Here is a 25,694-nt window from a genome sequence, read left to right on the forward strand (position 1 = left end):
TTTTTTATCATTATGGTGTATTGTGTGGAGATTGCTGAGTTAAAAAATTATAATAATACATTTTAGAATACGGCTGTAACGTGAGAAAAGTCAAGGGGTCTAAATACTTTCCGAAATCACTGTAATTGTGCCCAAAGTGATGCTGATTGAGTGGACCTCTTCAAATGTAATTAACTTGTTCATACATCCAACCATGTTTACAAGATAAGGCACAATTATGATTACGTGATTTTCAAACAGATAAGGCCCAATTCCCACTACAGTGTGATTTGTTATTGAGTCTCATGTACATGATGAGACATCAGAGCACTGGGAAGAAAACAAGGGATGATGTTGGAGGACTCCATATTAGTGTTTCAAAATGACATAATCATAAGATAAATGAAATTGCTTTGTGCACAGTGACGGGCTAATATAGCCCAGTATTACTCCTTAGTCCAAGGACCTTACATGTTCTGTTTAAAGGGCAAATTGGCTCTGAAGACAAAACTGCCAAATACTCCCATCTCAACGTGAATCGATTCTCAATTGCGGTATGGTTCTAGAAACATAAATCCCTCTACTTTTATATCACATCAAAATAATTTCACAAATGGAGAATACACACTTACTGTACACTGATCTAACCAATTTTAACAAAGTTGCAGCCTACAGTATTTTTCAGTGGCAACACGTTTGTGGCCTCTGTCTTCCGTTTACACACAGGTGTAATTAGCACAGGTAGTCCACTCTGTCTTCCGTATGCTTTCTGTAAACAAGCACTGTAACATGGGAATATGGCCGTGTGGGAACCCTAATAAAGGTGTGTATTGTGATGAATGGGTTCATTCATACTTGATACTTGTGCGAATACACTAGAGCATGGCAGCAGTTATGAACATGGCTATTTAGTATATAGTCGCATGTTTTTGCTACTTGCCTTCGTCCAATGACTTTTATGTGTAATGGAACTGAGAGTCATGATCAACGGCTGGGGCTAATTGAGACCTGCAAATAGAAAACATGAAAGATGCAATACGCAGAAATCGCTCCTCCATTCCCTGGTTGCTAAAATTCGAATAGTTCGCCTAATTTTAGTTTATGTGACAAAACAAATACATGTTTAGAGAATCATTGTACCATCCAAACCTGTAAAAAGAAAAACATTTCCGTAACCAAAAATATTGTTTTTTCAGCTGTAATAGATGCAAAAGTAAAAGACGCAAAAACGAAATTTAAGAACGGGAAGCATAGAAACAACGTACATAGAACAGATATACAGCTTCTTAGGCTTGCTTTCAATGAGAATGACAGATCTATAAAACATTTCTATATGAATTTGGTCAGTCGTATAAAAAGGAAAAATGTGCAGCTTTAAATTAAATCGAATCATGGTTTTACGTTTCGCTTACTTACCTATAATGCAGGCATCATCGGTAGGCATATTATTCTCGATTAAACGGTTGATAATCTTGTGTTGCAATACTGTCAAAATTACTCACGCCTAGAAAGTGTTTCCACTAGATAGCACAGCCACAAAGTAAAAATTGGCGATATTATAAAAATGTATGAAAACAATAATGTACTTTTTGGTCTTAATTTAAGGTTAGGTTTAATCATAAGGTTATCCGTGTGGTTACGGTTAAGATTATGTTTAAAATCAGATTTTAAGAAAATCAATTGTAGAAGTAGGCGGGGTTTATGACTTTGTGGCTGTGTTAACTAGTGACGACCCTAGAAAGTTGACGATCATAAGCAATCTTTTCGACAGTGATGGAAAAGCCACTGCGCTGAAGCTGTTGCCAGAAGTAGATATAATTGCGACAGTAGGGGCAGTGTCGAAAGTGTTGTTAGGTAACGTTAGCTAGCTAGATGGGATAGCCGCCCAGCCACACACATTGGATAAGGTTCGAATGTGAAGGTCCTTGCAACTCTTCAAAGACATCGATAGCGTGTCCGACATAATATTGTTTCCCATGCTGTTTTTCTTATTGATAAACAATTTCGCGTCAAGGAGCCTGTACGTCAGATGTGATGTCACGATTAGCAGCCTGTCTTTTAGCATTGTGGGACGTGTAATGTAAGCAGCAAACAACGGGGCTTGTTTGTAATGTATGTGTTTTCCAAATAGCAATCTAAACGGGTCGCGCTATAAGTAGTTTAGAGGAAACTCCACTTTTCGACATTGCGCGCAAATATCGGTCTTGTGTCATCAAAACAGTTTCGGGAGAGGAGTGTATACGTCTCTCTTGAGGAAGTGGGATGTGGCCAGACTGTATTAATGTTGCCGACCAAGATATGAAACTCATTGTAGCAGTGCTTTTGGAGGCTTGCTACATTTTAAATACTAGGTTAGACTTAGTGCTGAACGCGAGCCCATTTGACGAATTCGATGAAGACACCCCTCGGTGCTCGAAATTGTGTGGGGGGTTGCTCAGATTACCAAACTGATATCAACATGTGAATTAAAGATTGCCTATTTTATTTTATTGAAAGCCATTGAATTGTGAATGTCAACTCAACATCAGATAATGGACTCATCTTTAGCTTTGGGAAGACTGGAAATCAATAGACCCATGGTGAACCTGGGGACTTGTCTCTCCGGCTCGGTGAAGGAGAAGAACGCTCAGGGAGGATCGCAGGCGGCGCACCTGAACGGATGTGTTCCGCTCTCCCATCAGGTGGCCGGTCATAAGTATGGCGTTGATAAAGTAGGTCAGTGACTGATCAAATGTGTTTTCCTTTCGCCACGGTGCATGTGTATCCACTAGTGAGTGGCATTTCATTGTGTAATCTTGGTCTGCATGGTGGAATAGCTCTCCTTTGGTTCAATTACTATACTTCAGAAAAGCTGACAGAAGTAGGCTACACTGTCTTCCCAGGACTGTTTATCTCCAGGACAATTATCCTGAGTAAGGAAGCCACTGTTATAGGTTTCATCATGTCAGTCAATAACAGAATAGAGCACCTGCTTGAAGTCTTTTGTGTACTTCGGTTGATGCACGTAGTATCAGCTCTCTAACTATTGTAATGTAGGAACTGAAACCCAGGGTTGTAATCATTAGCCAAACAGTTAAAACGAATTTCAATTGGACACATTCAGGTAGGTCTCTCGCCGTTTTCGTTTTGTTTGCTTCTGTTTAAGAAATGTTTTGCAACCGAATCAGCGGGAGGGGGTTCTTCATCACTCCTGATCGTCCACTTAGTTATAGCCTGCAACTTGCCAGTGGCTATAACCTAAATCATGAAATAGGCTTACAAAATCCAATGCCTGAAGTAAGACTCCCTTAGCTAAAACTGAACTGTCAAGAGTGGGAACAACCAATGTATTATTTCTGGCCTGGGAGACAGTGACAGAGCACCAGTGTAAATGGGATTTAATCCTGGTTGTCTCTGCTAAGAGCCTTTCAGTTGAATCCTACACTCAGGAGGGAATAGGTGTCACATTTGTATTTAGGTCACTTAATACTCTTGATACAGCTAACCTCTGAGTTGATTAAACGCTGATACTTGGGAGTGTTCATTTCCTACCATTTTACAATTTCAAGCGATTTCAGTTGTAAGAATCAAGCTGTGCCCGAGGCAGTCAAACTCTGACATATCTCAGAGAGGAGTGTGGTCCAATGCTTTTTCCAACTCCCAACTTATATTAGAGCAGTCTCACACACTGAGTGTATAGTGTCAGACTTTATAGGTTACTGGTGTTCAGGTGTTTTGGAATAAGGTCCATCGTTTTATGACTTCATGTAAAACACAAGTTAACCTTTGCATTTCTCAGTTAGGTATTACAGGTTTCCAAATGGCAATCTGTTTGGACCTGTCTGGGTTTGCAAAGGTATGGTGTATATTACTATATACATTTTTGTAACTTTCAAGCTTTTTAAATCTGATTTTAAATCTAGTGGCATTTTTGGGTACTTCAGATTATCACAGGTGTCTGTAATTATCTCTGGCTCTCTGTGTGGCCTTATCACATGTAAAATAATCAAATAAGATGATTTTAAAATAAACAAATAGAATGACAAAGCTGTAAAACATTATCCTAAATATAAACCACCACTTAGTGAATAGCAATGATGTTTAATATGAGGGTTTCAGCAAGAAATATCCTTTATATATTTTTGAATGTTTTATTTGACCATGTCAATTTGTCTTTGTTGTAAATGTTTTGGCACCAAACTAGTGGCAGTTGTGAATATAGTCAATAGTTGGAAGAGTTACAGAGCTAATTCAAAATAATACCATTGTTGATTAGATGCTTTTTTCCTTAATTATGCTATTTTTCTCTTGAACCATATGGTCTATCCATTAGAAACTCAGACAATATGAATGTATTTATAAAAAAGTGTGATTCATGTATAAATTACCTAGATTGCCATAGATTACCTGTTTAAAAACCAACATTACAGAAGATTCCGGTAACCTTGGTAAATGACCAGTAGCTTTGCAACCCTAGCCCTGTCTGAATTCTTTAGAAATGTATCCTTCCTTTTTCTCTTGAAGTAACCACACATCTAACATGGCTGCACAGCTGTGAAAGCTAGGGACCCCTCAGCCACTAACATGGCTGCACATCTGTGAAAGCTAGGGACCCCTTAGCCACTAACATGGCTGCACAGCTGTGAAAGCTAGGGACCCCTCAGCCACTAACATGGCTGCACAGCTGTGAAAGCTAGGGACCCCTCAGCCACATAGGCATGTCTGATCAGGGGCTATTTAGCAGGAAGAGGATGTCTTTTTGAAATATTCGAACTAGGCCTTTATGTGGCAACTAGTACTAGATCTTTACTAAGTGTCAGAATGACCCACAACTTTTGTTACAACAGGCATATTGCAACATCCCGATGGCACAGTACTCAAACAGCTCCAGCCCCCTCCCAGAGGTCCTAGAGAGATGCAGTTCTACAGCAAGGTAACCATCCGTGTATTTTGATGCTGGAAAAAATGAATAAAAATGTGATATCTGAAAGTACAACTATTTTTACAGTACAGTATTCTCTATGAAATGACTCTCCGTTCTACATGAAGTCCGCAAAAAGTCATCCCTTTTAATGTCTACAAAATGTTACTTTGTGTACTTGGGAACAATTTTCCCATGTCAGTTTGAACAAAGTTTATGTTCAAGTTGATGTGTAGATTAAATGAGTTAATAAAAAGTGAGTGAATAGTCCTTAAACCCTTCTATCTTTCATTCTCCCTGAGTAGCTATTGAGGAAGCCTAGCAGGCAACACTGCACAGTAATGTAGTCCACGTCTTTACTAACTCACTGGGTAAGGTCGGCATACTCTGCATATAAACCAGTGGGCTATCTGTTTATTGAAGGGCTTATGAAAGGTGTTTGTCTCGACGTGTCCACTGCAACATTTAGCCAGAGGGTTATGAGGGCTTTCCACCGGAACCGCTTACTCCCCTATTGTTAAAGTGGACTAAATGTCCACAAGATGAAATGGTTGCTTTGGAAACACTCTTACAGAGGAATCATGTATTAGTAGTTCAACTTGGCTACTTCCACCATCATTTCATGGTAGTGAACTATAAAAGGGAAGGAAAATGATGTTTGTATTGTACTATGCATTACTTCTAATAAAAATAAATGAAGAAAACTTTTTTATTTTCACATACACCGGACAGGTGCTGGGAAATGTTTTTGTTGTACTGGATCAGCTATAGTATTGTAGCTGGAGTAAATTAGGGTTAAGTGCCTTGCTCATAGGCACACCGGCAGATTTTTCACATTGTCAGCTCGGGTTTTCGACCAGCGATCTTTCGGTTACTGGCCAAATGCTCTAACCGCTAGCCTAGCTGCCACCCCTACGTGTGACATGTTGGTTAAACAACACCCTAATCAAATAAGACACTGAAATTCCCACATAGAGATGGTGATTAGTTCTGTCACATGAGCTGATTTGATTCTTCAAGGATGTGCTTTGCTTCTTCCAGGTCTACGCTGAGGACTGTGGCGACCCGTGTCTGTTGGACCTCCAGCATCACCTCCCTAAATACTTTGGCACCTGGTCCTCGCCTGAATCTCCTGACGGTAAACACCGGTCCATAAGAAATCATTAGGACAATCACTAGGACATTATTTCAGCATTACTTCAACATGTACCAGGGCCTGTATTCATAAAGGAACTCTGAGGAGGAGTGCTAATCTAGGATCAGGTCCTCCCTGCCCATTATATCATAAGTCATTTGGATCTAAAAGGCAGAAACTGATCCTAGGACAGCACTTCGTTCAAAAATACACTGGCGGGAATGCGGTTTTAACCAATTAGCATTCAGGATTAGACCCACCCGGTGTATAAATGTAAACAATCATGGCAGTGCTTTGCTACTAGAAATACTGTATGGCTGTAGGGGTGAAACACCGCCTCTTCTATCATTCTAGTGGCTAAATGTGTTGATTTTATATTTCTAAATCTCTAACGTCTCTCATGCCATGTTTCTGCGCCCTCTGATGACATCACAGAGCTGTACCTGAAACTGGAGGACGTGACTCGGCGGTTCCAGAAGCCTTGTATTATGGATGTCAAGATCGGCCAGAAAAGCTACGACCCCTACGCCTCCCAAGAGAAGCGGGACCAGCAGATCAAGAAGTACCCTCTCATGGAGGAGATTGGCTTCCTGCTTCTCGGAATGAGGGTGAGTCTTCCTCTTCAGCCTCATGGGTCCCCCCCACTGGGTTGAAAAGGGCTCTCCATCTGCTAATGTCATTTTATTGAGAGGGGCTATATGAATCCTGGGTGGCAGTACCTTAGGGCTTATTCTGACTAATGAGTCTGTGGAGAGGTGTCGCAAAGATATTTCTACTTTTCAATTTAAAGTTCAGCTTGGCAACTCGGGATTCTTGCTCGGCAGCAATATTTACAGTAAATATCACAGTAGCCATTAGCATCCTTTAACAAACTATTAATCAACTATGTGAGCAACTTCTCATCTAAACCAAGTTACACTCCTGAATAATGCAACTATTCACAAGAATGTGCAGACAATTGAGGGTTTATTTTCTCAAGACAATAGCCCATAAAGCATTGCTGGGCTGGCTAACATATGCTTCATCAAGTAGCCTATCAAAAATGAATGCATACCACTCATACAAATATAGAAGTTGTTTATTATACAGCGCTAGGTAGAAAGCTAAACACAGTCATTTCTGTATCTTCATCATATCATAAATCATTGGCTACTAGTTAATGATGAGCTACTTTAGTGTATAAAAGTTACCTTAGAACAAACCTGGCATCAATTGATCAATATCATGCAAATCATTACATGAGCTTAACGTTGTTAGTTCACTGGGGAGTTCCTGATTGCTGTTCCAGCTTTCTGTTCCTGCTTGCTGTTGAATGACCGTGTTCTGAGATTCCCATAAAGCTTCGGGCAACAATTTCAGAGTAACCGCCTATTAGATAATCATTAGTGTTGACTTGGCATTAGTAACCATTAAGACTGTAACGGTAGGGAAAGGGCAGAATTTGAGGTTGTTTCTATAAGAAAGGTTGTTTAGTTCACTTCTGATTTCCACTGTGTTCATTATATTAATAGTTTATTTCTGTCAAGGTTGAAAAATACGTTTTTAAAGAAAAACTTTGAGCGCTTTTGCCAGAGCTCAACTCCATTGACACTAAACAAACATATGAACGCGACGTGTAAAGTGTTGGTCCCATGTTTCATGAGCTGAAATAAAAGATCCCAGAAGTGAATGGATTCCAAAAGCTATTTCGCTCAAATTCTGTACACAACTTTGTTTACGTCCCTGTTATTGAGCCTTTCTCCTTTGCCAAGAGAGTCCATCCACCTGACAGGTGTGGCATATTAAGAAGCTGAATAAACAGCATGATCATTACACAGGTGCAGCTTGTGCTGGGGATGATAAAAGGCCATCTAAAATGTGCAGTTTTTTTGTCATACAACACAATGCACAGTGTGCAATTGGCATGCTGACTGCAGGAATGTCAACCCGAGCTGTTGCCAGAGAATTGAATGTTAATTTCTCTACCATAAGCCACCTCTAACGTCATTTTAGAGAATTGGGCAGTGCGTCCAACTGGCCTCATAGACCACGTGTATGGTGTCGTGTGGGCGAGCGGTTTGCTGATGTCAACGTTGTGAACATACTGCCCCATGGTGGGGTTATGGTATGGCTAGGCATAAGCTATGGACAACAGACACAATTGCATTTTATCAATGGCAATTTGAATGCACAGAGATACCGTGACGAGATCCTGAGGCCCATTGTCGTGCCATTCATCCTCCGCCATCGCCTCATGTTTCAGCATGATAATGCACTGCCCCATGTCACAAGGATCTGTACACAATTCCTGGAAGCTGAAAATGTCCCAGATCTTCCATGGCCTGCATACCCACCAGAATTGTTGCATTTACACGTTTGTTCAGTATAGTTGCAAAACCAGTTAAATTAGTATTGAACAATTTTGTTTTTAATTTTAACCAGGTAGGCCAGTTGAGAACAAGTTCTCATTTACAACAGTGACCTGGCCAAGATAAAGCAAAGCAGTGTGACAAAAACACAGTTACACATAAACATACAATCAATAACACAATAGAACAATCTATGTAGTGTGTGCAAATGTAGAAGATTAGGGGCGGTAAGGTAATATAGAGGCAAAATAATTACAATTTAGCATTAACACTGGAGTGATAGATGTGCAGATGATGATGTGCAAGTAGAGATACTGGGGTGCAAAAGAGCAAGAGGATAAGTAACAATATGGGGATGAGGTAGTTGGGTGTGCTATTTACATTGGCTGTGTACAGGTACAGTGATCGGTAAGCTGCTCTGACAGCTGATGCTTAAAGTTAGAGAGGGAGATATGTCAGACGAGTTGTTTTCCGTTAATATGGTAATCGCAGGATCACAATGACAATCCATCCAAGGGTGTTTACCAGGTGTTCACACACCTGCCTGGGCAGCCGAACCAGAGTGGCAGGATTAGAGACTGGAAGGATAATTTAGGTGCATTTTGTTATTGCTATTTTATTAGGATCACAATTATCTGTTTCAAAAACAGCAGCTACTCTTCCTGGGGTCCACACAACACATGATATAATACAGAACCTTTTAACAGACAAAAAACATCTCAACGACAGAACTACATACTTTTAAAAGAGACTATGGGTCTACAGTCAGTCACATCTATCATTTTCATGCTTGCATACATACAGTGCCAGTCACCTACTCATTCAAGGGTTTTGCTTTAGTTTTACTATTTTCTACATTGTAGAATAATAGTGAAGACATCAACTATAAAATAATGCATATGGAATCATGTAGTAACCAAGAAAGTGTTAAACAAATCAAAATATATTTGAGACTCTTCAAAGTAGCCAACCTTTGCCTTGATGACAGCTTTGCACACTTTTGGCATTCTCTCAACCAGCTTCATGAGGTAGTCACCTGGAATGAATTAATTAACAGGTGTGCCTTGTTAATTTGTGGAATTTCCTTTATGTATTTGAGCCAATCAGTTGTGTTGTGACAAGGGTAGGCGTGGTATACAGAAGATAGCCCTATTTGGTAAAAGACCAAGTCCATATTATGGCAAGAACAGCTCAAATAAGCAAAGAGAAATGACAGTCCATCATTACTTTAAGACATGAAGGTCAGTCAATCTGGAAATTGTCAAGAACTTTGAAAGTTTTTTCAAGTGCAGTTGCAAAAACCATCAAGCGCTATGATAAACTGGCTATCATGAGGACCGCCACAGGAAAGGAAGACCCAGAGGTACCTCTGCTGCAGAGGATAAGTTCATTAGTTACCAGCCTCAGAAATTGCAGCCCAAATAAATGCAGTAAACGCATCTCAACATCAACTGTTCAGAGGAGACTGTGTGAATCAGGCCTTCAGGGTCGAATTGCTGCAATGAAACCACTACTGAAGGACACCAATAAGAAGAGGAGACTTGCTTGGGCCAAGAAGCACAAGCAATGTGCTTGGACATTAGACCGGTGGAAATCTGTCCTTTGGTCTGATGAGTCCAAATTTGAGATTTTTGGTTCCAACCGCAGTGTCTATGTGAGACGCAAAGTAGGTTAACTTCTTGGCGCTACGGATCCCTTTAGCGGGATCATTTTCCTAAACAACCGCTGAATTGCAGGGCGCCAAATATTACAAAAAATATTTAGAATCATGCAATCACAAGTGAAATATACCAAAACACAGCTTAGCTTGTTGTTAATCCACCTATCGTGTCAGATTTTGAAAATATGCTTTACAGCGAGAAGCAATCCAAGCTTTTGTGAGTGTATCAATCAATGCTAGAACAGCTAGCCCCAAATTAGCATGGTCACGAAAGTCAGAAAAGCAGTAAAATTAATCGCTTACCATTGATATTCTTCAGATGTTTGCACTCACGAGACTCCCAGTTACACAATAAATGTTATTTTTGTTTGATAAATATTACTTTTATAACAAAAAAACGCCATTTGGGTTGCGCGTTATGTTCAGAAAACCACAGCCTCGTTCCGTTCGACGAAAATTCCAAAAAGTATCCGTAATGTTCGTAGAAACATGTCAAATGTTTTTTATAATCAATCCTCAGGTTGTTTTTAAACATACATAATCGATAATATTTCGACCGTAACCTATTCAATAAAAGAGAGAAAGAAAATGGAGAGCTACCCCTCTCGCGCGCAGGAACTAATCAAAGGACACCTGACTAGTTTTGAAAAATCTCGCTCATTTTTCAAAATAAAAACCTGAAACTATGTCTAAAGCCTGGTCACAGCCTGAGGAAGCCATTGGAAAATGAATCTGGTTGATACCCCTTTAAATGGAAGAAAGACGGGAAATGAAACACAGATTAAAAAAAATAAAAAATCACTTCCGGGTTAGATTTCCTCAGGTTTTCGCCTGCAAAATCAGTTTTGTTATACTCACAGACAATATTTTGACAGTTTTGGAAACTTTGGAGTGTTTTCTATCCTAATCTGTAAATTTATATGCATATTCTACGATCTGGACCTGAGAAATAGTCCGCTTCCCTGGGAACGTTATTTTAAAAAATATAAAAAATATGACCCCTAACGTCAAGAAGTTAACGGGTGATCTCTGCATGTGTGGTTCCCACCGTGAAGCATGGAGGTGGGGGTGCTTTGCTGGTGACAGTCAGTGATTTGTATTTAGGATTCAAGGAACACTTAACCAGCATGGCTACCACAGCATTCTGCAGAAATACGCCATCCCATCTGGTTTGTGCTTAGTGGGACTATCATTTGTTTTTCAACAGGACAATGACCCAACCCACCTCCAGGCTGTGTAAGTGCTATTTGTCCAAGAAGGAGATTGATGGAGTGCTGCATCAGATGACCTGGCCTACACTTTCACCCGACCTCAACCCAATTGAGATGATTTGGGATGAGCTGGACCGCAGTGTGAAGGAAAAGCAGCCAACAAGTGCTCAGCATGTGGGAACTCCTTCAAAACTTTTGGAAAAACATTCCAGGTGAAGCTGGTTGTGAGAATGACAAGTGTGCAAAGCTGTCATCAAGGCAAAGGCTGGTTTGAAGAATCTCAAATATATCAAATATATTTTGATTTAACACTTTTTGGTTACTACATGATTCCATGTGTTCATAGTTTTGACGTCTTCACTATTATTCTACAATGTAGAAAAGAGTAAAAATAAAGAAAAACCCTTGAATGAGTAAGTGTGTCAACTTTTGACTGGTACTGTACAAGTTATTTAGGTCAGGCGTTGGTTTTAAGCTCATTTTGCTGTTTGCCTGGGTATTTTGAGATGGAATGGCATTTCATCTCATTAGTCTGCCGTGACCTTCCAATTCCCCAGTTCCTGTCAGACTGGCTCCACACCTCACAAGGTTAATGTTTATGTGAAGAGTTCAATACCTCATTCAGGTCCATTCTGACGTCTCTCTGTTTGGTCATCACTGACAAATCAATCACACAGGGCCAATACCAACACAACGCTATTCTACCATTCCATAATGACTTACAGAAGAGCAAAGACCTCATCTCCACCCCAAGGACCAAAGCATGCCTATGTAACATTGTAACATACAGGTAACTGCCAAAATAAAGGAAACACTTATACAGGCCATCAGACTGTTAAATAGTCACCCTTAGCGGGACTCCGCCAGTACCCTGAACATAGTCACTTTTACTAGCCGGCTACCACCCAGTATTCTACCCTGCACCTTAGACTCCTTCCCTATGTACATAGTCACTTTAAAACTTCTTGACGCACGGATCCCTTTAGCGGGATCATTTTCACCAACAACCGCTGAATTGCAGAGCGCCAAATACCAAGAAAATTGCTAAAAAAATGTATAGTCATGAAATGACAAGTGCAATATAGCAAAACACAGCTTTATTAACAATGTTTTACCCACTGCATATGCGTACTGTATTCTAGTCCTGCATCATCTTGCTTTCAGAAAGTATTCACACCCCTTGACTTTTTCCTCATTTTGTTACAAAGTGGGAGTAAAATGGATTTAATTGTCATTGTTTGTCAAAGATCTACACAATACTCATGTCAAAGTGGAAGAAAATTCTAATGTTTGTAAAAAAGTAACCTAAAACAACCCCCTGAGTCAATACATGCTAGGTTCACCTTTGACAGTGATTACAGCTCTGACTCTTTCTGGGTAAGTTTCTAAGAGCTTTCCACACCTGGATTGTGCAACATTTGCCCATTTTTAATTCTTCAAGCTCTGTCTAATTGGTTGTTGATCATTGCTAGACAACCATTTAAGTCTTGTCATAGATCTTCAAGCAGATTTAAGTCAAAACAGTAATGGATATTCACCCTTCTTGTTAAGCCACTCCAGTGTAGATTTGGCCTTGTGTTTTAGGTTATTGTCCATCTGAAAAGTGAATTAATCTCAGTGTCTGGTGGAACGCAGACTGAACCAGGTTTTCCTCTAGGATTTTGTCTGTGCTTAGCTCAATTCACTTTCTTTTTTTTGTTCTGAAAAACTACCCAGTCCTTAACGATTACAAGCATACAGTGGCTTGTGAAAGTATTCACCCCCTTGGCATTTTTCCTATTTTATTTCCTTACAACCTGGAATTAAAATAGATTTTTTGTGGGGTTTGTATCATTTCATTTACACAACATGCCTACCACTGAATATGCAAAATATATCTTTCTTGTGAAACAAGCAAGAAATAAGACATAATGTCTCTATAAGCTTGGCAGATCTAGCCACTGGGATTTTTGTCCATTCTTCAAGGCAAAACTGCTCCAGCTCCTTCAAGTTGGATTGGTTCTGCTGGTGTACAGAAATCTTCAAGTCATACCACAGATTCTCAATTGGATTGATGTCTGGGCTTTGACTAGGCCATTCCAATACATTTAAATGTTTCCCCTTAAACCACGAGTGTTGCTTTAGAAGTATGCTTAGGGTCATTGTCCTGCTGGAAGGGGAACCTCCGTCCTAGTCTCAAATCTCTGGAAGACTGAAACCGGTTTCCCTCAAGAATTTCCCTGTATTTAGCGCCATCCGTCATTCCTTCAATTCTGACCAGTTTTCCAGTCCCTGCCGATGAAAAACATCCCCACAGCATGATGCTGCCACCACAACCAACCTTCAATGTGGGGATGGTGTTCTCGGGGTGATGAGGTGTTGGGTTTGCGCCAGACATAGCGTTTTCCTTGATGTCCAAAAAGCTCAATTTTAGTCTCATCTGACCAGAGTACCGTCTTCCGTATGTTTGGGGAGTTTCCCAAATGCCTTTTGGCAAACACCAAACGTATTTGCTTATTTTTTTTCTTTAAGCATTGGCTTTTTTCTGGACACTCTTCCGTAAAGCCCATGTCTGTGGAGTGTACAGCTTAAAGTGGTCCTATGAACAGATACTCCAATCTTCGCTGTGGAGCTTTGCAGCTCCTTCAGGGTTATCTTTGGTGTGTTTGTTGCATCTCTGATTAATGCCCCCTTTTCCTGGTCTGTGAGTTTTGGTGGTTGGCCCTCTCTTGGCAGGCTTGTTGTGGTGCCCTATTCTTGGGATGGGATGTTCAACGTTTCTGATATTTTTTTAGAACCCAATCCTGGTCTGTACTTCTCCACAACTTTGTCCCTGACCTGTCTGGAGAGCTCCTTGGTCTTCATGGTGCCGCTTGCTTAGTAGTGTTGCAGACTCTGGGGCCTTTCTGAACAGGTGTGGGGCCTTTCAGAACAGGTGTGTGTGTGTGTTTCTTTTTACTGAGATCATGTGACACTTAGATTGCACACAGGTGGACTTTATTTAACTAATTATGTGACTCCTGAAGGTAATTGTTTGCACCAGATCTTATTTAGGGGCTTCGTAGCAAGGGGGGTGAATACATATGCACGCACCACTTTTCCGTTTGTAATTTATTTTGCATTTCACTTCAACAATTTGGACTATTTTGTTTATGTCCATTACAATAAATCCAAATAAAAATCAATTTAAATGACAGGTTGTAATGCAACAAGATAGGAAAAACGCCAAAGGCGATGAATACTTTTGCAAGGCACTGTACCCATAACATGATGCAGTCACCACTTTGCTTGGAAATATGGAGAGTGGTACTCAGTAATAGGTTGTATGCTTGGGGCAAATCCAATAACACTTTGTATTCAGGACAAAAAGTGAATTGCTTTGCCACATTGTTTGCAGTATTACTTTAGTGCCTTGTTGCAAACATGTTTTGGAAATGTTTTACTCTGTACAGGCTTCCTTCTTTTCACTATGTAAATTAGGTTAGTATTGTGGAGTAACTACAATGTTGTTGATCCAGTTTTCTCCTTTAACAGCCATTAAAGGCATACTTGGAGATTTTGGCAATGAGGCCTTTTATGTACTTCCCCACTCAGTCACTGCAAAGATACAAGCGTTCTTCCTAACTCAGTTGCCGGAGAGGAAGGAAACTGCCAGGGATTTAACCATGAGGCAAATGGTGACTTTAAAACAGTTTGCCAAAATCCCAAAGTATCCAGTAATGAGGCCCTTTATCTACTTCCCCAGAGTCAGATGAACTTGTGGAAACCATTTATGTCTCTGTGTCCAGTATGAAGGAAGTTTGAGGTAGTTTCATGAGCCAATGCTAACTAGCGTTAGCACAATGACTGGAAGTCTATGGGTATCTGCTAGCATCCCAAAGTATCCCTTTTAAACTCTGTTTTAAAGTCATCATTGGCCTCATAGTTAAATCCCTGAGTGGTTTCTTTCCTCTCCGGTAACTGAGTTAGGAAGGACGCCTGTGTCTTTGCAGTGACTGGGTGTATTGATACACCATCCAAAGTGTAAATCATATCTTTACCATGCTGAAAGGAATATTCAATGTCTGCTTATTTAATTTTTTACCAATAGGTGCTTTTCTTTGCGAGGCATTGGAAAACCTCCCTGGTCTTTGTGGTTGAATCTGTTTTGAAATTTACTGCTCGACTGAGGGACCGTACAATTATCTGAATGTGTTGGGTACAGAGATGAGGTAGTCATTCAAAAAATGACTATTTGTGTGTGTTGTTATGTATACTACACTGTTGGAACTAGGAACATAAGCATTTCGCTGCACCTGCGATTAACCTCTGCAAAATATGTGTACGCGACCAATAAAATTACATTTTCATTTGATTGTTGTGTTTTTAGTGGACTAAGTATAGAACAGCTTCCAGTCTTAGGCATCTGTTAAACTCTAAACATACATTTTCTTAAACTTTGTTAAACGATCAAATTCCATTCACAAGGATTTCAATACAGCTGGACTGCCACATGCTATATAGTTTTATTGAACATTTTAATAATATTTTTCAAAAGTCAAGCTTGAGACTGATACATTCTCGTAGACAGTTGAGCCGTGTTTAGCCTCTATGGAGGTCAGTAATAGGAAGCCTCCATCCATGAGTAGAACAGCATGGAGCTAGCTTCTGACTGATCTCAGATCTGTTGACTTGGACCTCTCCTTTTATCCCAATCAGCATTATGCCGTCCTCTCCTCTGGGTTTTCCTCACAGATCTCTGAGGGTCATGGTGGTAACATGATAACTGGTCTTCTCCAGTGAGTATAAACAGTAGAGTATAAACAGTGAACATGCTTCAGTTAGGCTACATGGTCTGTTTGTCTCATTGGAATACGAACTGTACAGCACAAACTCTATTCGACCAGCAAATAAATGATCCGGTGATGTTGAGGACCACCGGTTTAGTTTTCACTTCAGGAATATATATATTGCTAGTTATGGCCTAGGATCTGCACTAAGCTCAGCCATACCATGCTGTCTACTCACCCACCTCACCACTCCTATTACTAATTAACATGGTGTGTTGCTCAGTTATGTATAGAGTAATGTCATCTTGGAATGCTCTGCCACCAGAGGTTACTCAGGCAAAAAACAAGTTTAGCTTTAAAAAAACAAAACATTAATACATCTTGTACCTCTTTGTAAAGATCCAATTTAACTGTATATAATATGTATCAGTGTGTAAAGTATTTTTGTTGTCTGTCTTTCCAATATATGACTCTTATGACCTTTTTTCATGTTAAAATTATTATAAATGATTATTTATTGTCCTTGTCTATGACTGTTCTGTACTTTGTCATATATTTGCATGTTTTATGTGAAACCCAGGAAGAGTAGCTGCTGCATGTGCAGTAGCTAATGGGGATCCTAATGAACTAAACTAGTAAGTGAATAAGATTCATTATAAACTGGGTGGTTCGAGCCCTGAATGCTGATTTAGCTGAAAGCCATGGTATCTCAGACCGTATACCATGGGTTTGACAAAACATGTATTGTTACTGCTCTAACTATGTTGGTAACCAGTATATAATGGCAATAAGGAACCTCGGGGGGCTTGTGGTATATGGCCAATATACCACGGCTAAGGACTGTATCCAGGCACTCTGTCGTCCTTAAGAACAGCCCTTAGCCATGGTTTATTGGCCATATACCACACCCCCTCAGGCCTTATTGCTTAATTATAGCCTAGGCTTTGTAAGAATGCATACCTCCTGCAGCACGAGTCACCCACTGACATACTCTGTAGTCAAGGAGCATCTGAGGAGCAGGGTTTGTAGTTTTCCCAGGGGAGGGCAAAGGCTTTTTGGCTCAGAGCATGGAAAAATCTGCTTGTCTGCAGTGTGTGACCACAGGGTGATGAGACTCTTGCTGATAATGATGTTCCTGATTGCAGTGATAGAGGCAGGAATCCCTCTGGTAAATAGTTCTGCTCCTCTCAGCATGGACATGGAATGACTGCCTCTGTGTCCTCAGACTGAGTTCTACTCGCATTGCTATTAATATCACAGAGACATAAGTACTGTACATTATGTCACATTACAGTGGGGCCTGGAATTATAGGATCCCTTGATAAAGATGAGCAAAAAGACTAAATACAAATACTGAGCTATATACACTGCTCAAAAAAATAAAGGGAACACTTAAACAACACAATGTAACTCCAAGTCAATCACACTTCTGTGAAATCAAACTGTCCACTTAGGAAGCAACACTGATTGACAATAAATTTCACATGCTGTTGTGCAAATGGAATAGACAAAAGGTGGAAATTATAGGCAATTAGCAAGACACCCCCAATAAAGGAGTGGTTCTGCAGGTGGTGACCACTTCTCAGTTCCTATGCTTCCTGGCTGATGTTTTGGTCACTTTTGAATGCTGGCGGTGCTCTCACTCTAGTGGTAGCATGAGACGGAGTCTACAACCCACACAAGTGGCTCAGGTAGTGCAGCTCATCCAGGATGGCACATCAATGCGAGCTGTGGCAAGAAGGTTTGCTGTGTCTGTCAGCGTAGTGTCCAGAGCATGGAGGCGCTACCAGGAGACAGGCCAGTACATCAGGAGACGTGGAGGAGGCCGTAGGAGGGCAACAACCCAGCAGCAGGACCGCTACCTCCGCCTTTGTGCAAGGAGGAACACAGCCAGAGCCCTGCAAAATGACCTCCAGCAGGCCACAAATGTGCATGTGTCAGCATATGGTCTCACAAGGGCTCTGAGGATCTCATCTCGGTACCTAATGGCAGTCAGGCTACCTCTGGCGAGCACATGGAGGGCTGTGCGGCCCCACAAAGAAATGCCACCCCACACCATGACTGACCCACCGCCAAACCGGTCATGCTGGAGGATGTTGCAGGCAGCAGAACGTTCTCCACGGCGTCTCCAGACTCTGTCACGTCTGTCACATGTGCTCAGTGTGAACCTGCTTTCATCTGTGAAGAGCACAGGGCGCCAGTGGTGAATTTGCCAATATTGGTGTTCTCTGGCAAATGCCAAACGTCCTGCACGGTGTTGGGCTGTAAGCACAACCCCCACCTGTGGACGTCGGGCCCTCATACCACCCTCATGGAGTCTGTTTCTGACCGTTTGAGCAGACACATGCACATTTGTGGCCTGCTGGAGGTCATTTTGCAGGGCTCTGGCAGTGCTCCTCCTGCTCAAAGGCGGAGGTAGCGGTCCTGCTGCTGGGTTGTTGCCCTCCTACGGCCTCCTCCACGTCTTCTGATGTACTGGCCTGTCTCCTGGTAGCGCCTCCATGCTCTGGACACTACGCTGACAGACACCGCAAACCTTCTTGCCACAGCTCGCATTGATGTGCCATCCTGGATGAGCTGCACTACCTGAGCCACTTGTGTGGGTTGTAGACTCCGTCTCATGCTACCACTAGAGTGAGAGCACCGCCAGCATTCAAAAGTGACCAAAACATCAGCCAGGAAGCATAGGAACTGAGAAGTGGTCACCACCTGCAGAACCACTCCTTTATTGGGGGTGTCTTGCTAATTGCCTATAATTTCCACCTTTTGTCTATTCCATTTGCACAACAGCATGTGAAATTTATTGTCAATCAGTGTTGCTTCCTAATTGGACAGTTTGATTTCACAGAAGTGTGATTGACTTGGAGTTACATTGTGTTGTTTAAGTGTTCCCTTTATTTTTTTTGAGCAGTGTAGTATGCTCAAAAACATTTACAAATATTTTATGCTAATACAATTGCTCAGAATAAGAGATTTTGTTTAACAAGTAATGCAAAAAAAAAAAAAAAAAATGTGTATATATATGTACATATATATGTATATGCAAATGTAGCAAATCCATCAATGATTTGTTTTTTGTTTTTGTCATTTTTTTCATTGTATTTTTTTCTCATCTTTTTTTAAGAGATCCAATACTTCCTGGCCCCACTGTATGTGTGCGTCATAATATAATTGTTTTGAGCAGTTTGTGTTTATACATAATTTCTCCAGCAGAGGGCATATTCCACCCGTGATTCTATCATGGAGAGGTCACGTTGAGGCGAACGTTTATATAGAGACTCATCATCTCCTTTTGAAGTGGTGCAGCTTTGCTTTTTAGTGAAAACAGGCCTATGTACTGCATCTGTTTCTTTCCGTTAACGTTAATTCTTCTGTCTTTCTAACCCTCCAGGTGTACAAGATCAACTCTGACGAATATCACTCGTATGATCAACATTACGGGCGAGGCCTTCTCAAGGACACCATCAAAGATGGTGAGCTCCTAAAACAATAATAATCTTGTCACAAAATACACATATCCTTCTGTCTATATCAACAGGCTGAAGGTCAGGGTTCACCAATAGGCGGCCCGCGGGGCAAATTCAGGCACGTGTGTGATTTTGATTTGGGCACTAAGTAAAATATATATATATATAAGATATACAGTACCAGTCAAAAGTTTGGACACACTACTCAGTCAAGGGTTTATCTTTATTTTTACTATTTTTTTACATTGTAGAATAATAGTGAAGACATCCAAACTATGAAATAACACATATGGAGTCATGTAGTAACCAAAAAAGTGTTAAACAAATCAAAATATATTTTAGATTCTTCAAAGTAGCCACCCTTTGCCTTGATGACAGCTTGGCATTCTCTCAGCCAGCTTCATGAGGAATGCTTTTCCAACAGTCTTGAAGGAGTTCCCACATGCTGAGCACTTGTCGGCTGCTTTTCCTTCACTCTGCGGTCCAACTCATCCCAAACCATCTCATTTGGGTTGAGGTCAGGTGATTTGTGGATGCCAGGTCATCTGATGCAGCACTTAATCACTCTCTCTCTTGGTTAAATAGCCCTTACACAGCCTGGAGGTGTGTTGGGTCATTGTCCGGTTGAAAAACAAATGAGAGTCCCACTAAGTGCAAATCAGATGGGATGGCGTATCGCTGCAAAATGCTGTGTTAGCCATGCTGGTTAAGTGTGCCTTGAATTCTAAATAAATCAGACAGTGTCACCAGCAAAGCACCATCACACCTCCATGCTTCACGGTGGGAACCACACATGTGGAGATCATCCGTTCACCTACTCTGCGTTCACAAAGACACTGCCGTTGAAACTATAAACTATCAGACCAAAGGACAGATTTCCACCGGTCTAATGTCCATTGCTTGTGTTTCTTGGCAAGTCTCTTCTTCTTATTGGTGTCCTTTTAGTTGTGGTTTCTTTTCAGCAATTCGACCATGACGGCCTGATTCATGCATTCTCCTCTGAACAGGGGATGTGTCTGTTACTTGAACTTTGACGCATTTATTTGGGCTGCAATTTCTGAGGCTGGTAACTAATGAACTTATCCTCTGCAGCAGAGGTAACTCTGGGTCTTCCTTTCTTGTGGCGATCCTCATGAGAGCCAGTTTATCATAGCCCTTGATGGTTTTTGCGACTGCACTTTCAAAGTTCTGTCATTTCTCTTTGCTTATTTGAGCTGTTCTTGCCATAATATGGACTTAGTCTTTTACCAAATAGGGCTATCTTCTGTATACCACTCCTACCTTGTCACAACACAACTGATCGGCTCAAACGCATTAAGGAAAGAAAGAAATTCCACAAATATACTTTTAACAAGGCACACCTGTTAATTGAAATGCATTCCAGGTGACTACTTCATGAAGCTGGTTGAGAGAATGCCAAGTGTGCAAAGCTGTCATCAAGGGAAAGGGTGGTTTGAAGAATCTCAAATATATAAAATATATTTTGATTTAAAACTTTTTTTGTTACTACATGATTCCATATGTCATTTCATAGCTTTTATGTATTCTACAATGTAGAAAATAGGGAAAATAAAGAAACCCTTGAATGAGTAGGTGTGCCCAAAGTTTTGACTGGTACTGCATATCATTTTCGTTGTCGGACATAAGACTGTAAAATCACCAGGAATTCAGCTCAGTGATTTTAATTGAGGAAATCTGTTCCCAAGTATTCCCACACTTAGTTAGAGGCATATGTGATCGTATCCCAATGTAATCAAGGTTTGTAACGATTCTGTTTTTGTCGAATACTATATCTGTTTGGGATTCTTGCGGTCAATTTGCAGTGTACTATTTATTTTAAAACCATGCTCTGGCCCCCCGATCATCTGCTCAAAAATTGTCCAACAGTTAAATGTAATTGGAGACCCCTGGTGTAGATTGTAGTCACTAGCTCAACTTGCTCTCAATTAAGAAAAAGCTTCAGGCATTGTCTATTTCTTATCAGTAAACATTGGATTCCTCAACAACAACAATTTACTTTCCCGTTCCTCTCCCAGGTTTATCCAAATTCTTCTCTAATGGGAGGAGTCTGAGAAAAGACGCCATCGCTGCCAGTATCCTGAAGGTCCAGAACATCCTGCGATGGTTCGAGGGCCAGAGCCAGTTAACCTTCTACGCCAGCTCTCTGTTGTTTGTATACGAGGGACTGCCCCCTCCCAGCTTTGAGGGCCATGTCTTCAGGGGCCCCCCAGAGAAGACTATGTCTCCCGCTGATGCCTGCTGCGAGCCCAATGAAGAAGTGTTGGAATACAACAACAACATCCAGGTTGCCGTGCCGCTTGACTACAGCCTGTCCACCATGTACGCCATGTACAACAAGAAGGGCTGCACCCGGGGTCACCATGGCAATGCCACCGGAGCCATCACGACAGGCCCCAACACCCAGGAGGACAACAGCACGTGGAAGTGCTCAGGTCTGGTGTCAGCAGAACAGCCCAACGGCAACGGTATCAAAGCCCAACTGGAAGAGGCTGGGGTGGGGCTGGGAGGCCGGGGGGAGCCGCATCCAGAGCAGAGGGCCAGCGAAGTGGATGTGAGGATGATTGACTTTGCCCACGTCTTCCCCAGTGAGAGCCAGGATCAAGGCTATATCTACGGCCTGAAACACTTGCTGGAGGTGCTGCAGCAGATCCTCCACCAATAACCTTCTCTCTTCAGTGGTGTCTCTGCCTGTCCATTGGTTAAGTATACCCATCTGTCTTTTACTGTGTGAATGGAGGAGTTGTAGCACCCCCAGTCCCTCTTCCCCTCGCCCTGTGATTCTCTGCACTATATGCACTATATCGATGAAGTCATTACTCCATAACTCTTTGTCCGATGTATGTGCTTCTTGATTTTTAACCACTGTTAACAGGTATCTAACTCAGGTAAATGACTGTAACCATTACTCACAGGATTATCTCTAAAGAGTACCCTTGATTTGTTGGCTTGCTGATCGTATGTTGTATGTTTTATATAATTTTGCTCAAGTCTTTTCAGATCTCAGATTTCACTTTTGTCTTAAATTTTCCCAGAACGTTGACAGAATGATACAAATTTTATCCAAGTTATTATACTCATACAGTACAGATTAAGTACTTTTAGCATTGCTGTTCTCTATATATTTTGCTGACAAATTGCCTGTTCTTCTTAAAACCTGTGTCCTTGGCAGTGCTACTTTTTAAATTATGTTACCCAGAACAACAACAACAACAAAAAAAATCTTGCATAATTTCATCAGATAGTCATTTAGGTTCTGGGAGGAGATGTTAAGAGAAAGATACTAATGTGACTTGCGAGGTTTCCCCCCCCCCCCCCAAATGAAAACTCTACAAGTTTCAGGCAAGTCTATGGGCCAAATGTCCCTTTCCCTTCTGCAATTTGAAAGATGCGAGCACCTGAGAAAGGGTGATTTGTCCAAGTGAGAAATCAGTGTACCGGAACAAAGCTCCTCGTTAGTCGTCACATCTCACAGTCCACATTAGATTAAGATGACATGGATTGTCCTCCCTCTGCCCACTTGTACACTGTGTCGTGGTCTGTTTAATTGTAAAGAAATGCAATACGCTACTCTGATAATGAATTAACAAACTGCCCAGAGAGAGATTGAGTTTGTTGATCTAGTGATTCATGTTAGAATGCCAAAGTACTGGTGGTTTTCGGAGAGAGGGCGCAAGGTATGGCTAGTGTTCTAAACTTGAAGGCCTGGAAGTGAATTAGATCCTTGTGGTGTTGTCAGGGCCCTGACAGTGCTTCCACAGTGTGATCTCCCTATCAAGATGGTGTCTTTTTGTTGTTGTTGGTTAAGACAAATGTTTTCCATTTGCTTCTTCTTAACCATGATAGCTATAAAATGTCTATGATTTTATTTTTAACAAAGATATGCATATATTTTCAAAGATATGCAGACAATGCTCCATTTCTGTGTTTGATTTGAAAATCATACCAAAAGACAAAAAATAATTTTGGATGATCCTCTCAAATTGAAAATTTAGTACATATTTGAAATGGTAAGGAGGAAGAACCTTTATGAGAAATGTTTACAGTCTTTTAAAGATATTTCACTGTTATTATCACTGACTTGTTTCTTTTTATTCCATATTAATTTCAGACATTTATCATTCTGGCAGCTTTTACATTGTTACATTTACTCATAATGTCTTTGTTATTGTTCCAACTCCTTAGCAAGCGACCAGCTTCAGCATTTTGCACCAGGGCATTGTTTGTTTTAGCAAAATTCTCTAAATTGTAGATATTGATTTACATTACAGTAACTCTCATCTTCATGAAGTACTCATAACCAACCTATAAGCACTTTAAATTCAACATTTCAGAACATATAGGCTTATGCTACTTTGTGTTTATAGATGTGCTATGAGTGGTCCGTGTATATGGAAGTACAGTAGTGCAAATCGTTACAGAATAAGGTACCTCTAAGATGGTTGTTTACAGTTGACATCCTCTGCAGCGCCTTTAGACGTTGTGGTTGTAATGCATTTGACTCTATACAAGGACTGTACGTTACATCTTGGTACAGTCAATTATGAGTTGTTCTACAATGATTTGTGATCTTGTTTACACACCAGTTCTATTTTAAGGGTAAACCTGTGACTTTTGAATAGTTAATGGACAGGAAGTTAACAAATGTTTGTTTTTGTATTTGCTTAAGCCTGCTGTTCTTTCTTTTTTGTTCAATAATGCACTGAAAAACAAATGAATATAGCCAATGTATAAAATCTGTTCCTTTGCTGTGAACTAACCAATGACTTTCCCTGTGTGGAAAAGTTGTGTAAGTTGTTTTCTATAATACCTGATAGAAATGTGGCAAGACTGGATTTTGTCTTTAGACTTCAGCCAATCAGAAGTGAGATAATGTTGTCAATTTCTCTGTTTTGCAAACACTTAAACTTTTTTTGTTTGTTTTTTTTTTGCAAACTGTAGCTAAGTAATCAGATATTTGATTTGCGGAATCAGATTATTTTCCAGCTTGTAATTATTGTTCTGGCCCCTTATTTACAAAGAGTCTGTGTGCTGATATTGGATCAGTTTTGCCTAAGATTTGCATAATGAATAACATATGGACAGGGCGGGGGGCTGATCCTAGATCAGCACTCCTACTGAGACACTTTGTAAATACGAGCCCTGGGTTTCATGCTTCTTCCTGTGGTCTGGAATAATATGCATTAGTGTCAGTGCTGTCATAATGTTCTCTATGGAAATACCCCATGTATCCTCTCCTCCCGTTGACTCTGCTGTCCGTCCGTCCTGATCACTTCTGACGTATACAGTAACATGAAATGCAGGGGAAATTATGATGCATCTGCTGTTTCTCTCATATCTGATTGAAATTGATGACTAATTACTACTTTTGTAAATTACCTATATTAATATGTATAATATGTAGATGGATTCAATAATGGCTGTATATTTGGCAGATTATTATTATTATTATTATTACTAATAAAATGTATTCCCAATGAACATCTGGTTGTTTTACCTTGTAGTCTTTGAATCAATGTATTTTCTCCTCACTCCCATTTTCATTTATGTGCAGATGAAATGAAGAATGACATGACTTACAGTATAACGTGAGTGCTGAAAAGAAGAGTTGTTGACTAGAGCCTCAGGTTTTGTCTCGTCACTAGCTCATCTAGCCCATTTTTACTTACTGATTTCACCTTGTCTCTATAGCTACCATATCATCTCAATATAGCACTTTTGTGGTTTCAGCACCATTAAAAAAAAAAGAAGAAAAAAAAGACATGCAATTACATGAATGAGCAGTATACAACAGGGCCGTGAATGTGACAGAGGTAGCCTACCGCCTGAGGAGTTGGTGCTACTGAAGGCTTAGTAGTATTGCAGCATGTTAGGGGCCCAGAGGTGTGCCATGTTTCCTTTCCACAGCCGGTTAAGGAGAATGACGGGAGGACAGAAGGAGAGACCTTCAACAGCATCTGGCTCTTAGCCCTGGGAGGAAAGGAGTGACACACAGCCTGCTTGATGTCACCACAGTCCCGCCACACGGCACGCAACCCCAGAGCAATGCCAAGATCTCTCTCTCTCTCTATTCACTGAGCAGAGATGTACCAGTCCAAGACACATTATGCTTGGAAGTCAGGCGCTGCCAGACATAACTGTTTGAGGTAGAATAGTTGTACCCAATGGTTGTAACAGGCAATACAGGCTCATAGTCCTCAAGACATGATTTGAAATGGATTCTCACAG

The 25,694-nt window shown here is 40.8% G+C and overlaps 1 protein-coding gene across 3 annotated transcripts; it reads left to right on the forward strand.

Moving 5' to 3' along the window:
- The first annotated feature begins 1,814 nt into the window (after window positions 1-1,814).
- LOC120046128 (inositol polyphosphate multikinase-like) lies at window positions 1,815-24,949 on the forward strand. 3 transcript variants are annotated; one of them, XM_038991108.1, is made up of 7 exons: window positions 1,815-2,694; window positions 3,762-3,814; window positions 4,806-4,891; window positions 5,921-6,017; window positions 6,450-6,622; window positions 19,373-19,454; window positions 21,485-24,949. In XM_038991108.1, the coding sequence occupies exons 3-7, from the start codon at window positions 4,874-4,876 to the stop codon at window positions 22,129-22,131; spliced, it is 1,017 nt and encodes a 338-aa protein (XP_038847036.1). In that variant the 5' UTR covers window positions 1,815-2,694; window positions 3,762-3,814; window positions 4,806-4,873; the 3' UTR covers window positions 22,132-24,949. The 3 variants fall into 3 exon arrangements, with proteins under 3 accessions (XP_038847036.1, XP_038847035.1, XP_038847037.1); XM_038991107.1 differs by lacking the exon at window positions 3,762-3,814; XM_038991109.1 differs by lacking the exons at window positions 1,815-2,694; window positions 3,762-3,814 and adding an exon at window positions 2,715-3,082.
- The last annotated feature ends 745 nt before the right edge of the window (window positions 24,950-25,694 follow it).

Source organism: Salvelinus namaycush, chromosome 4, assembly GCF_016432855.1.
Source record: "Salvelinus namaycush isolate Seneca chromosome 4, SaNama_1.0, whole genome shotgun sequence".
NCBI classification, from domain to species: Eukaryota; Metazoa; Chordata; class Actinopteri; order Salmoniformes; family Salmonidae; genus Salvelinus; species Salvelinus namaycush.